Here is a 14,979-nt window from a genome sequence, read left to right as displayed (position 1 = left end):
CGATCAGGGCAGGAAGTGAAAAAGTAAAAGCCATAGAGCATTCCGGTCAATTTTCCAAATAAAACACAATAAATAAAACACCAACATTATTACGTCATGACCGGTGGCACCAGGTCAGCAGTCAATCAATCAAAGGGTCTCAAATCATCCTTTTTATAAGAACAATGTCAGAAAGGACAAAGCCTGGCATTTAATTGCAGTAGTTTTGGGAGTGGAAGGTGAGTACATTAGGTTTAGGATTATCGCGGGATCTCGTGATCTCGCGGGAATACGGCTGGCTCGCAAGGCAGCGTTGCGCTGCCGTAAGTTAACGCGCCCGGTGGAAATGCAAGCAGGGCAAAGTCGCGGCCAAGACGTGGTGGTTAGTGAGGTCCCCCCTTCACTTTAGGCGTCTTTGAGTGTTATTAATTATTATTATTATTCATGTTTAACCTCTGTTTTCCTTTTATTCCTAGTCTGTTTTACATAGTTTTGAATGATGACTATATGCTCTGTAAGGTGACCTTGGGTGTCTTGAAAGGCGCCTCTAAATTAAATGTATTATTATTATTATTATCCGTAACGTTGCCGTAACGCGTCCGGTGGAATCCCCGGGTTATGCTCTAACCAATACGCAGGCCTTTGCCGTCTGTCTCTCGTCTCGAGCTTCTCGCTCACAACCAATCACGTTCTTCTGGAGGTCACTAGTTCTTAATTGATTTCAGCTGCGTCTCCCCCGCCTCTCCTCATAAAGCGCCCCCACCGTAACGGATGTTAATCGTTTATTTTGCGTTGGATTGCGTGGGTTGAACAATCCGGACATCGTGGCCACCGACGTGGACCCCCTGCCACCGGGACCCACGCAGTGAGTAACGCGGGTTACTTCCTTCATGAGCACTGCACACATCTCCTCCTGTCGTCTGTTCTCGCCCCTCTATTGTACATGTTTTACCGCTGGAGGTTAATGTGGATTTGCTGATGGAAGTGGTAGTTTGTGTTGAGTGGTTTATTTATGGGATCGACTGACTAACTAACGCTGCGGACCGCTACAGCACCGACCACCACACTGGGAAGTGTCCTCTGCTCACTTTGGAAGCAGCATGGAAGAACTGCAGCAACTCTGATGGAAACGAGGACCTCCACGCTGTTGAACACAAACTGTTCTAGGCCTACTACAAACCGAGGCGGTCCCACTCGGTTAAAGATCTCGTGGTCAATGCGGCAGACCGCTGGACCTGGACGTCACCTTCTGCAGATACTTCACTGCCCTCAGGAATCCACGGATAACTTGAAACATGTCCGAAGCCCTTCTGTGGAAACCTGTCTGACTGACCCTACTGACTGGGGGCCTGTTGATGTGTGTTTGGTTGGTTTGGTAGAAGGTTTGCTGCTTGTGATCTGCAAGGTGGTCCTGGGTTAGATGCGGTGTCTGACTTGCACACCACTCTCCCAATTCTATTATTCTCTTTACTACTTTTCTACTTTCAATACACTTGCTGCTGCTGCTGCTGTTGACCGCTGGTGGTGCATTGTGGTTTTTATTCGCGTATGTTCTGTGGACTTTGCATTTGTATTTTAATGAACATGTTTACTGCCTGTTAGACCTCGGATTGGCAAACCTAAACTCCTTCACTGGCAAAATGTAGATGCAAATTAAATGCCAAAATTAACATTTCAATATTCGTTATGCGTATTTCACCAATAGCTTCGGAACTAGACGGACCTCGTATATAATTTGCTCTTCAAAGATGCGGTCAGGCGCCCCTCCGTTATATAATGTTTTCTGCCCGGTACGAAATAGACCGACCGATGGCAACCCTTTAGGCTATCTAATGTGAGGTTGGATATAGGCAACATGTAGAGGTGTTTCAACAACAAAGATGGAAGTTAGTGAACTAAAGACTGTATATGCTCACTAAAAGAACGAACGACTACTACTCAAAGATTTTGAGGAATATGTATTTCTGCATCACCCGTTCCAATGCTATGATTAGTCGAGGCCTATCCAATAGCATAGCATCGACCCATTTTAGATCGCGCCCTTTAGACACGCCCCTTGGAAATTGAACAACGCACTTCAACGCAGAGGATCCAGAAGGATTTCACAACGAGTCCATTGGAAGATATCGAGGAACATGAACATCACCAATGAAGGAGAGTAACGTTTCCACTTGCTATAGGAATTTAGTGAAGCACTAAATAGTTAATAATAATAATGATAAAATGTGGTCACCATTTATTGACTTTTTGGGTAAGACTTGCTTTACTTATATAACCGCGTTAAAACCGCATTCATTTACTTTTCTTGTGTAGTTTCCCACTATTCATTAAATGTTTTATAGAAGTAAAAAAGTAATCAATAGAACTATACACATTTGTACAACAATTAATCATTATACAGGATTTGAACATTTTGTATTCAAGCTCATGCTTCATAATATTTCCAAGGATTGCAGAGTACCAAATGATTTATGAACAGTTGTTTTTGTTCAGGAGCGGATTGTACTCCCAGAGGCTTCAACAGAGCGGCTCTGGAGCTGGGAGCTGCAGGTGGATGTTGGCCAGGACCCGTTCAGTCCTACAGGAACAGACGGGTGAGCCGTGGAACTGCACATCCTATAAACTCCTCCTTGGCGTGGTCAAACGGTTCAGAATAAAACTGGAATTCAGTCATTGGTTGTGCTTGGCTTGTTAGCCAAGCGTTCTCAGCCACTAGGACTAGTGTCCTTATGAAGATTAGATGTGTGGCTAGGTTTGGGAGTTTATAGGAAATTATACTTCTCAAGAACGCACAGAATGGGAGAAGATAAGCTATTGACATCTGAGTGAGCGAGGAGAAAAAAATCTCCAGTGTTTAAATAGATTTTGTCTTGTTTCAGTAGAGGTGATGGAGGCGGTCGTCTGGAGGTGCTCGTCTGGAGGTCCGTGGCGGTCGTCTGGAGGTGCTCGCCGTGAGGTCCATGGCGGTCGTCTGGAGGCGCTCGCTGCAGGTGGAGGGAAGGCCGGGAGCCGTGCAGCCCAACGGATGCAGAACGGTGAGACACGGAACTGCACACCTGCACATTTTTTCTAGGCTTGGTGAATTGTTTAGAATTAAAACTTTGACATGCAGCCACAGCAACTCTGAGGTGTTCTGAAAAATGTCAGATGCATTCTCAGCCACTAGGACCAGCTCCAGGATGTAGGCTAGGTGTGTGTGGCTGTTGGGTTAAATAATACCTCACTCAAGACTGCACAGTAGGGCATCAGTGAGATCTGTGGGAGCTAAAGCAGAGGAGTTGATGATCTGCATCATGTACGGGGAGAAATGTGCAGTGTGCATATGGAACGTGTCATTCGCCTTTCAGAAGGACTGAGGCGGAGGTCCTGGAGGCAGAGGCCAGCCTGGAGGCGGCGGTGGCCTGGAGGTCCTGGAGGCGTCCAACCTGGAAGGGGCGGCATGGAGGGCCAGTTGGCGGCTCCTCATCAAGTAAAGTTAAACTCATCTTCAGTGCATCCATGATGAAAGGGGAGAAATGATCCAGTGTGCAACTGGAACTTGTGTCTCACATTTCAGAAGGGCCTGGAGACGGCCGAGGTCCTGGAGGCAACGGCGGTCCTGGAGGCAACGGCGGGCCTGGAGGTGGAGGCCAACCTGGAGGTCCTGGAGTCGGTGGGCCTGGAGGCGGCGGTTGGGTCCAACCTGGAGGGCCTGGAGGCGGTGGTGGAAACCAACCTGGAGGGCCTGGAGGCGGTGGTTGGGACCAACCTGGAGGGCCTGGTGGCGGTGGTTGGGACCAACCTGGAGGGCCTGGTGGCGGTGGTTGGGACCAACCTGGAGGTCCCGGCGGTGGCGTCCACCTGGCGGCGGTCAGCCTGGAGGGCCCGGCGGCGGTCAGCCTGGAGGGCCCGGCGGCGGTCAGCCTGGAGGGCCCGGCGGCGGCGGCGGCGTCCTGGAGGGCCCGGAGGCGGCGGCGGCGTCCTGGAGGGCCCGGTGGCGGCGGCTCCTCATCCAGTAAAGCTAAACTCTTCTCCAGTGCATCATGAACGGGGAGGAATGTCCGGGGTGCAAATAGAACGTGTGTCACATTTCAGAAGAAATGAGGCGACGTTGCGGAGGTCCAGGCGGTTGGCCCGGTGGAGGTCCTGGAGGAGACGGTCCCAGCGGTGGAGGACGGCTGGGGGATCCGGCGGTGGAGGTCCGAAGGCGGGTCGTGATTAGACCAACCAGCTCCTCATCCATGGAAGGTAAGCTCTTTCTCCAGGTCAATCTGATCAACGAGAAAATCAAAGAGCGCAGCCATGAACTGGTGGTATCGCCATTTGGGGACTAAACTCTAATGTTTAACTCAAGTAACTGCAATTGAAAAGGCGGTTGTATGTATTATTGCGAACTGAAACCCTCACCGAAGACCCCCCCCCCCCCCACCTTGACTAAGACATTGTCTGGGGGAAACACTGAACCGGGTTGTATCACTTAGTAGTGAGTACACTTAGGGCTGGGCGATATGGGCCAAAATGAATATCTCGATATTTTTTTACTATATCTCGATACACGATATATATCTCGATATATTTTGAATCTCCTCTAGAGCACATCATAAATGCTCGATTCAACCATGTCTGGCATAATGTTACATCAGTAATAATTCTAGTATTACTGAAACATAAGTCTGCATGTAGATTACATGAAACAACATATTGTTTAAACTCATCAGTGCTTTCTATTGGAACAATTTAGAACTTGCACATAAGAAAAGGAAAATCACAGCAAGTTAGATTTACCAACACAGCATTTATTCAAACCGTTAATTATTTATTAACAGTTTGAATAATAATTATTATATATACACTGCCAGACGAAGGATCCAGTGCTATTCTTTTTCGAAACCAAATCCTCAGTTTCCATCCTTTTTTCTCTTTCTGGCTGTTGTCACTCACCAGTCGGAGGTACACGCACCTACAGCAGCGCGCCTTCCAGACTACGTCACACACGCGCGTCCATGAGAATCTCGTGGACTCGCAATGGGCGGGGGGAGTGAGTTTAGAGAGCCACCGGAAATAGCGAAAGAAGGGAACGCTGTGCGTTAAACAAACCCCGAGAAGCCCAATCCCTATGAGAGCTCCCCACGCTACGGCCATCAGGAGGCGCACAGAGCTTTTATCCGTGATATTATATAACCAATTATATTATATTATATATTATTATATATAGAGCTCCGGGAGTCGCAAACGGCAACAATCACTTTCTCCTCCGTGCTGCAGTTCACCCCGGACTGCACTGCACCGAGTTTGACGGTTGAACGCTGGTTGGCTGTTACGTTACACATGTCACTCAGTGGCCACGCTGTTGAACGCTGATTGGCAGATACGCGTCTCTACGTTCACTTTGTATGAGATCTTGTCGCCCCGTCGCGTGAAAGCACAACGAGTATGCCGGCGGCGGCAAAAAGAAACATTGCGTCCCAATTTATATTCGATGTTCGCGATATGGGCATTTTATACATCCCATGGAGAACATCTCGCGATACATCGCATATATTCGATATATCGCCCAGCCCTAAGTACACTAGGGTAGCTGGGTCATCTCCAAATGGTAACTGAGTGTTTGCTCCAGCAGGATTGAAGGAGTCACTGGGGATGAAGATCACTGCTCAGGGGCTGACGACCACTCATCTTTCCGGAGAAGGTACATAAATCTACAGCTGATGTGATTAAAGTTCTGCAGTTCAGATCCGCTGATAAATGGTCCCATACCGTATCCACAGCGTCCTCATGCTGCAGGCGGTCAAACCTCCACCTCTTTGAAGAGACCAAGCAGCTTGATGACTGACTGGTTCTTTATACTCAAGACCTCGTCCAGGAGTAGAGGACGGACCTAAGGCCCGCAGCGCAGCCGACTAGAGACTCCATGTGGAACCGGTAAGATACTGGATTGACCATCTTGAAGACATTTTCATTTATTCAACAAGGTTAGTTTTGTTTGGCGGGTATGTTGCTTTGATACTAGGGGCTTCTTCTGTAACAAACTTTCTAGAGAATAAGATCTGACTTCAGCCAATCAGCGGGATGTCCTTGAACAAGAGCCAATGGCTGAAGGTGCTCAAACGCATTCTTTTGACTCGCTCCTCTACTATTGCTGTAATCAAGCTGGATGGCTATTTTGCTCATTCTACTGACAAAATCAAGTCTGCCACCTGGTGGCTGATGAGGGCGTAGCAACTCGGGGTACATTGGAAACATGATAAGAAGAGCCTGTTTTTGATGGTTGGATCGTACACCTAAATGTTTTTACATCAAAATATCGCCGAACCCCATGTTGGACAATGCTTGTTTTCATCCTTTCTATGTTCAGCTTTGATTTATCCTCACCTTTTCTTGTGACCCATTCCCCTTAGGTTCAATTAAGTTGACCTCTCCTTCAGGTGACTTAAAGGGAGACCAGATGTGCTGCAGCTGGGTGTCATGGTGCAGAGACCCAACGCTGGTAAATATTCACTTCCTCCTTGAACAGACCTAACGCGTCAAACGGCAATTATATAATCCCTCCTGATCTTTATAAAGGTCTGAAGACAAGTCTTTTCTGTGAACATCTGCACTGACTAGTGTGCTCTTCATTAAATTAAAGTTAATTAAATGCAGTAACTCCAATGCACCTGGAGGCTCGTATTGAATTTTTTTGAAACCTGGTTCTCCAGCACTAGGACTGTTGCGGTAAATAAATGCTTGTTTTTTCGCTAATTTAAGTCTATGAAATCAAATGCTGATTGAGACCAGATGGGGCTGTTCCTGCATTTATAGACATTTGATTGCCCTTGACACTGATTCTACTTTTTGCATCAATTTACTTCACAGTACTGAACTACACCAGTGTGTCCTACTCCCATAAACCCTGAGGATCCCTGGATGGCTACACCAGCACATTAATCCACACCCAACATCAACACACAGTGCACACTCTATAGAGCTCGTAAGTCCGCCCCTTGCGGCGGGACCTCGTGAGATCGTAAGATATGACTGGGTTTCAATGGAAAGAAAGTAATTATTTTCTCCATTTTATGTTGCACCACATTTTGGGGGAGGAATGTTTGAATCAATCTTTGTCATTTATTTCTGTACTCCATATCTGTAATCCCAGCTGTTGTATTTTAACACGGTAGCTGGGAACCCTCTTTATAGGGAGCGACTAGAGGGACGAGGCTGGAAGCAAACCTGAGCCTGGATCTTAACCTTCTTTCTAAACCTAATGCCGCAATTTAACCGCAAATAAAGTGAGGCCTAAAGTAACTTGACTCTCTTACCTAAACTTGCTTGCCTAAACTCGCTTGTCTAAACTCACTTGCATAAAACCTAAACTCGCTTGCATAAAACCTGAACTTGCTTGGCTAAACTCGCGTCGCTTGCCTAATACCTGAACTTGCTTGCCTAAACTCGCTTGCCTAATACCAGAACTCGCTTGCCTAAACTCGCTTGCCTAAACTCGCTTGCCTGAACTCGCTTGCCTGAACTCGCTTGCCTGAACTCGCTTGCCTGAACTCGCTTGCCTAAACTCGCTTGCCTAAACTCGCTTGCCTGTACTCGCTTGCATAAAACCTAAACTTGCTTAGCTTGACTCGCTTGCCTGTACTCGCTTGGCTAATACCTGAAGTCGCTTGCCTTAAAACCTAAACTTGCTTGTCCAAACACGTTACACAAAGTTAACCATCCATAATCTTTAACCCAAACCAGACTTGTCCCTGGGTCGCTCCACTTTAATTTAGAAGTTTCTTCTTTTACCTCATCTGCGTTTTGAGTTTCATTCTTTGAGGGCTTGAAGTGCTTTGGAGGATATTTGAACCTTTGTTTGCCGCATCAATAAACATGCTTTATCTTTACCCATTTTGTTTTGGATTGCATTTCTATGTGTAATCCGGCCAAATGTTCAGTGTCCTTACATGTAATGTCTATGGTCTGACGATAATCTGACCTCTTCATGAAGAGAATGTGTGTTAATGTTGTCCCGTGAGCTTCAGGCTCTCTGTGGGCCTGTCAACGTCTCTTTAGCAAAAGGTTGGAGAGTGAAATTCATTTTTGTGCCATTTTCATGTGTTCCTGAGTATTTCAGACCTGTGGAGTTTCACATGAGACCTTAATTGGAACTTTTCTTTTTCTGCCTGCATACGTAATGCCTACATTAGTAGGGTGATCACTGTTGATCCCAATATTGATCATTAACCACCTCATTCTTTGGGATTACAAATCATGTAATTTATGAGCATATTTGCAAATGCCTCCAAATATCGGATTGTGTAAAAACTAATGAAATGTAACCTGCTTGATTTAAAGAAAATAAAACATCCAAATATTATAAATTTTATTTGTTTTGTGTTGCTCTTACCATGTGGAAATGAGCAGATAGATATGTTTAGCTCTGATTTGCTGCCTCCTTTTGGTGTGGTGCTGGGATTTGTTTAATATACTATTATCATTTCCAGGATAAGTTAATAACCTAGTATAGCCTACCAGGAAAAGAAGGGATATGATGGCCAGGGCAGGCTGTTTCGGTGTAAGTGAAATCCGCGCGCTGCTGATCATGTGAGAGAAGGTTATGTAGTCACATTAAAAAATACCTTGAAAGATGGTAGGCCTACGATCTACGAGAGACGCAGAGGAACTTCCTTATGAGGCTTTTGTCGGGATAAAAAACAAGTGCTCAGCAAAATGAACAGTAAGTTGAAGTTTTTGCACTTGTAAATAGTTAATTTCGTTTGTAGCCTTTACTCAGACGTGAGCTCATTCTTGCATGCGGGTGTCCGGCTTGGCAGTGTAAAAAGGCCTATACATCATCCTGCCCAACAATATGGGCAGGATCTAGACCAAGCTCTCCTAATCGGGTCAGCAATAGCCGGGTTTCAATGCCCAGAATCCAGTGGCGTAGCATAGTTGTGCTAGGCCTCGGGGCAAGAATTTTCTAGCTCTTTCATTCTCGATGGAGAGTATGGCCAATCCACTCAATCGCTCCTGTGCCATGGTGCTCCTTAGGTAAGTCTTTATCAATTTCAGCTTCGAAAATGACCGCTCTGCCGTGGCTACAGTCACGGGTATGGTGGGTATGGTGAGGTACAGAAAAAACGCTGTGCAAACATCACTGAATGATGCTGCCAAAGAGCTGTGATCGACAATGAGCATTTTAGCCATATCCTTAATTGATGGTCCTTTTGCAAATTCAGCCTTAAAACAAGCTCTGAAGGCAATGAGTTGGCTCGGGAAACCCGGGCTTAAGTCCCTGTTGTAGTGATCAGCAAGGTGCTGTGCGTGCTCATACAGGGCATCATCGGGGGCACTATTCAGTTCTGAGGGTTGGATAGCCTGGAAAAGTACACTGGTTTCACGCAGGGAAACGAACCTCTGCAGTAGCTGGTTGATAATAATGTCCAGGCTGGCATTAAATACATTGACCCTGAAGTTACTTTCAGGGTCACTGAGCCTCTCATCCTCGCAGAGCTCATCGTAATGCCGTCTCACTCTCCTTGCTCGAACTTGGGTGAACTCACATCGTACTCCCCACTTTTGCGCAACGGCTTGAGCGCTCCTTTTGACCTCTGTGAAGTCCTCTCTGTAGGTGGGCAGGCCCTGGACAGCATTTTGAATAAGGCAAACAGCCTTTTGAATGTCCGCGTCTTTTCGTTGCAACATCTGTGACACCGCATGAAGGTGTTCAAGTACTTTTGCTTGTTGAACAACGAGTAGCACAAAACTGAAATTTTCTAACTTTGCCTTTAAAGCTGAGGCCTCGTCCCGCACATCTTTCTTTTCATCCACCAAGGCGATTTTGGCTAGAGCTTTCAAAACATCCACATATCGATACCTCAGAGAGTTGAGAGCGTCATACCTTGAGGACCATCGTGTGGGGCAAAGACGCTTCAGGGTTACCTCAGAGTCCGACAGGAGTGACCATCTCTTAATGCTCTTACTGAAAAATAAAGGGCCTCGATTGTGTCGTAAAAGTTGCCCATTTCAGTAATGTCCTTAACGGAGTCATTAAGTGCCAAATTGAGGTTATGCGCGGCGCAATGCACGTATTTTACAAGTCGCTCCATCTCCTTTATACGTGCCTGGACGCCCGAATAGACACCGCTCATATTAGCAGCGCCATCGTATCCTTGTCCTCGACACTTTGACAGGTCAAACCCATTGCTTGTAATGTTGTCGACTATTTTCGTTTCCAATGCAGCAGCTGAGGTTTCCAGGGTTTCTTCAAACCCCAAAAAGGCCTCCCTAATCAAAATATCTGTAGCGACATCGTCATTCCTCTCAATGAAGACGTAAATTTTTTTTGCATGAAAATAGAAACCAGGAACGATTTCGAATGTAAGAAGTAATCTTAGGCCGTGTTCACATCTAGGTTTTTTTTTAAAAATCTGCCAGAGCTTGTTTTACATTATATTCCTATGGAGCAGAGCGTTTCTGGAAAAAGTCACGGCCGTTTTATTAAAAAATGAACATCCTACCGCGGGTTAACTTCTGTAGTACAATGCTGCCCTTGGCACCCCCTGTTGGACACTGGGAGAAACTGCATAAATGTGTCTCTCGATGTGTCTGGAAAGGGAAACGCCCACGGGACAAAATGTCCATCCTGCAGCAGCATAAACTCTCTGGTGGTCTTTCTTTGGTTTCCAAATTTCCAATTTTATTTTTGGTCCTCAACACTCCGACCTCTACATACCTGGTTAAATCCGTCGGCACAGGTATAAATCTAGTTAAACCACATAGGCTTCAGGACTTAATTTACTCTAACATCCCTATCAAAACCTGCAAATCCAAATTTGGCCGCCATTTGGTCGCCACATGGAGAACAGTAGAATCACACTCCATCCTCACCTTCCTTTATTTAATAATTTTTCCCTTTGCTTGGGTGGTCACCTGATTTTGTTCCCTCAATGGAGTGATAAGGGGATCAATACCCTTTCGGACATCACATCAGAAAATACTCTCAGATCTTTTCAAGACCTGAAATCTCATTTCAACCTACCGGGCACTTCTTTTTCCTCCTACCTACAACTCCGCAGTGTCTTACGGGCATACGGAGTCCCCTGGGGGGGAAACTTGGAACCTCATCCAATCCATAAAATATGTGGAAATCTTTCTACCCAAGGCTTGGTGTCCGCCCTTTACACGTTCCTTTCTAAACTCGCCGAAAAAACTCTGCAGTTGGATAGTCGCTGGAGCCATGATCTCTCAATGGCACCTTCCACAATCAATTGGTCCATAGTCTGGTCAAAGATTGACCTAGCATCTCGTAATCCAAACCATCAGATGATTCATTAAAACTTTGCACACAGACTCTACTGCACACCGCATAAATTATTTTTGATGAAATTAAATCCATCTCCCAACTGTCAGCTATGCTCTTTAGGAACCACAGGAACCTTTGTTCACATGGTCTGGGATTGCCCTGGTGTGAGAGACTTTTGGAGTATGGTGTCCAACAGAATGTCTACAGTGCTTGAGCGTACCATCCCCTGCTCCCCAACTGTCCTATTGCTGAACGATGTCACTGGTTTGGATCTTTCTTTGATGCACCAACGCTGGTTTCTGGTAGGCCTTACTGCAGCCAAAAAGCTTATAGCACAGAGATGGAAAGCACCTCATGCTTTATCTTATCAACACTGGGTGAACACAGTTATAGATCTGGCTAAGCTAGAGAAATCTGTGGCCAGCATGCATGGCGCGCAAGCTAAAAACATCAACCTGTGGTCATCCTTTATCGTAAGTATGTTGAGGGAGTAGCCATGATTTACTTTCCTTCTTCTACTTCTTTAACATCTGTTATCCTAAATTTCTGACTCAGACTTAACAACTCTACTGAGCTGTTCAGATGACTGATTTTTTCTAGGTGGGGGGGCAAGACCTGTGTGTGTGTGGGGGGGGGGGGGGGGGGGAGTGCGTGTGGATGAATGTTGTGTGTTCTCATTTGTGTATGTGTAACTGTTTAATGTCAAATGTTGTCTTATTTGCGTTTATGCCTTTTTGGTGTACGTTGTCTTATTTGTGTTTAGGTCAAATGTAGTATGTTGTCTTATTTGTGCATATGCCTAATTGTTTTCTATGTCTATCTGTTTGTTGTATAAATCATAAAATAAAAAATGTATCACAAAATGTATCAACGCTCCGTATGGCAGAAAAAAACGCTTTAAAAACAGCCGTGACTTTTGCCAGAAACGCTCTGCTCCATAGGAATATAATGTAAAACAAGCGCTGGCAGATTAAAAAAAAACGCCATCTGTGAACACGGCCATACTGTGGTTTTTAAAAACAGAGAGGCCTCTTCTGACATCGGGCGTGTCCATCTAGACTTGTGATGGATAGATCAGTCTACCAGCCTACCCCGTGATCTGTAGCAAACGTTGCTCATCTAGCGGTCATACATCTGTGGACACACCCACTTGTGATATCAGAAGAGGCTGATTTTCAAAACGGCTTGTAACGGCTAATCACACTCACACCTGGTGGTATAATATGTCACCTTTAATTAAATAGTCTCCAACGTGAAGCCAAACTGACACATGCAGACAGAAATCAGACCCTCTATTATGTTATTTACGGTAGCCGGGAATGGGCTTGTGTGGACCGACCGGTACGGCACAGACTTGAAATCAGTCTTTTTTAATAAACTCCCGGTAAACTAACCAAGATGTTGATGCTTCGTTTCATTCGCTGTGCCCCTAGCCAATAACATGGAGGCCATTTGGGCTGTTACATTACTCCGGGCAACTTTGGGCAAACTCATTACTTGATTATCAATGAAAAAAGGGTCTGGAGGGCTGATTTCATGTTTTTTCACGACGAAAAAGACCCTGGGCTAAATTTTTGCCTGAATTACACTTTAAGGGCTCTTTATGGTTCCACCTTGACGCATCGCAAGGACCCGTGAGGAGGCTGTGAGGAGGCTGTGAGGAGGCTGGTTGTGAGGAGGCTGTGGGGAGGCTGGTTGTGAGGAGGCTGGTTGTGAGGAGGCTGTGAGGAGGCTGGTTGTGAGGAGGCTGGTTGTGAGGAGGCTGGTTGTGGGGAGGCTGTGAGGAGGCTGGTTGTGAGGAGGCTGTGGGGAGGCTGTGAGGAGGCTGTGAGGAGGCTGGTTGTGAGTAGGCTGCGAGGAGGCTGGTTGTGAGGAGGCTGGTTGTGAGGAGGCTGTGAAGAGGCTGGTTGTGAGGAGGCTGTGAGGAGGCTGGTTGTGAGGAGGCTGTGAGGAGGCTGGTTGTGAGGAGGCTGTGAGGAGGCTGGTTGTGAGGAGGCTGGTTGTGAGGAGGCTGGTTGTGAGGAGGCTGGCTGTGAGGAGGCTGTTTGTGAGGAGGCTGGTTGTGAGGAGGCTGGTTGTGAGGAGGCTGTGAGGAGGCTGGTTGTGAGGAGGCTGTGAGGAGGCTGGTTGTGAGGAGGCTGGTTGTGAGGAGGCTGTGAGGAGGCTGGTTGTGAGGAGGCTGGTTGTGAGGAGGCTGGTTGTGAGGAGGCTGGTTGTGAGGAGGCTGTGAGGAGGCTGGTTGTGAGGAGGCTGTGAGGAGGCTGGTTGTGAGGAGGCTGGTTGTGAGGAGGCTGGCTGTGAGGAGGCTGTGAGGAGGCTGGCTGTGAGGAGGCTGTGAGGAGGCTGGTTGTGAGGAGGCTGGTTGTGAGGAGGCTGTGAGGAGGCTGGTTGTGAGGAGGCTGTGAGGAGGCTGGTTGTGAGGAGGCTGGTTGTGAGGAGGCTGGTTGTGAGGAGGCTGGTTGTGAGGAGGCTGTGAGGAGGCTGGTTGTGAGGAGGCTGTGAGGAGGCTGGTTGTGAGGAGGCTGTGAGGAGGCTGGCTGTGAGGAGGCTGGTTGTGAGGCTGGTAAGCCTCTCTCCCCAGGGGGAGCAACGCACGGCTCTGCAGAGGTAAGGGAGGAGGAGGGGCCGCCGGAAGTGGTGGGTGTGCGTGTGTGTTTGTGCGGGAGTGTGTGTGTGTGTGTGTGTGAGTCTCTGCGTGCGTGTGCGCTTGTGTGTGTTGGTGAACATGTGTGTGTGAGTTCCTGCATGAGTGTGCGTATGTGTGTTTTGGTCTGTGTGTGTGTGTGTGTGTGTGCATGTGTGGGTTTGTGTGTGTATGTGTATGTGTGTGTGCGTATGTGTTTGTGTGTGTGTGTGTGTGTGTGTATGTGTGTGTGTGTGGGTGTATGTGTGTGTGTGTGTGTGTGTGTGTGTGTGTGTGTGTGTGTGTGTGAGTGCCAGTTGGTATGTGGGTCAGCAGTGTGCTTATTTCTTTGTGTTCCAGTGTATTCCTGTGTGTTGTGTGTTCCTGTTTGCGCGTACATGTTTCTGTGTTTTTCTGAGTGAGTGGATATCTGCTGGTAGGTGTGTGTGTCTTTGCATGTACTTGTAAACTGTGTGTGTGTGTGTGTGTGGTAATTGTAAGGGCTGCACAACTGCCCAGGTGAAATAATTTAAGATGATAAATGAGGATAGAGCGACACAGAGACACTATGGACTCTCCCCCTCTCTCCCTCTCTCTCCCCTCTTTCGCCCTCTCTCTCCCCCTTTCTCCCCCTCCCTCCCCCACTTTGCCCCTTTCTCGCCCTCTCTCCCCCACTTTCCCCCCTCTCTCTCCCCTCTCGCCCTCTTCTGGCCCTCTCTCTCCCCCTCTCTCCCCCTCTCTCCCTCTCTCCCCGTCTCCCCCACTCTCTCCCCCTCTCCCCCCCTCTCTCCCCCTCTACAGGAGGAGGAGCAGAGAGAGACATGTGTGGGCTGGAATACAGAGAAGATGGGGAGGAGGGATGTGGGAGACGCTTTGGGTTAGGTGACCCAAACCCGGACCCTAACCCTGACCCTGACCCTAACCCTGATCCTGACCCTGACCCTAACCCTGATCCTGACCCTGACCCTAACCCTGATCCTGACCCTAACCCTGATCCTGACCCTGACCCTAACCCTGACCCTAACCCTGATCCTGACCCTGACCCTAACCCTGATCCTGACCCTGACCCTAACCCTGACCCTGACCCTAACCCTGATCCTGATCCTGACCCTGACCCTAACCC

At 47.5% G+C, this 14,979-nt stretch overlaps 1 protein-coding gene and 2 long non-coding RNA genes across 4 annotated transcripts in view; all 3 read left to right on the top strand.

The window, feature by feature from the left end:
- Positions 1-338: 338 nt before the first annotated feature.
- LOC132462161 (uncharacterized) lies at positions 339-2,132 on the top strand. The gene is made up of 2 exons (XR_009526734.1): positions 339-844; positions 1,032-2,132. It is a non-coding gene; the product is annotated as an uncharacterized LOC132462161 (long non-coding RNA).
- A 451-nt stretch (positions 2,133-2,583) lies between these two features.
- The window catches only part of LOC132462155 (uncharacterized), a 306,161-nt gene continuing 293,765 nt past the window's right edge, over positions 2,584-14,979 (top strand). The window contains exons 1-5 of one of the 2 annotated variants that reach the window (XM_060057772.1): positions 2,861-2,921; positions 2,957-3,014; positions 3,327-3,448; positions 3,536-3,973; positions 4,054-4,206. In XM_060057772.1, the coding sequence (XP_059913755.1) occupies positions 3,005-3,014; positions 3,327-3,448; positions 3,536-3,973; positions 4,054-4,062 (579 nt within the window). In that variant the 5' untranslated portion in view covers positions 2,861-2,921; positions 2,957-3,004 and the 3' untranslated portion in view covers positions 4,063-4,206. Of the gene's footprint in view, positions 3,015-3,326; positions 3,449-3,535; positions 3,974-4,053; positions 4,207-14,979 lie in introns of both variants that reach the window. The other variant, XM_060057771.1, reaches the window with a different exon arrangement.
- LOC132462150 (uncharacterized) lies at positions 5,528-7,832 on the top strand. Its single transcript, XR_009526728.1, has 2 exons — positions 5,528-6,445; positions 6,814-7,832. It is a non-coding gene; the product is annotated as an uncharacterized LOC132462150 (long non-coding RNA).

The sequence above is a fragment of the Gadus macrocephalus genome, chromosome 7 (genome assembly GCF_031168955.1).
Source record: "Gadus macrocephalus chromosome 7, ASM3116895v1".
Classification (NCBI taxonomy): Eukaryota; Metazoa; Chordata; class Actinopteri; order Gadiformes; family Gadidae; genus Gadus; species Gadus macrocephalus.
This window is presented reverse-complemented; position numbering and strand designations above follow the sequence as displayed.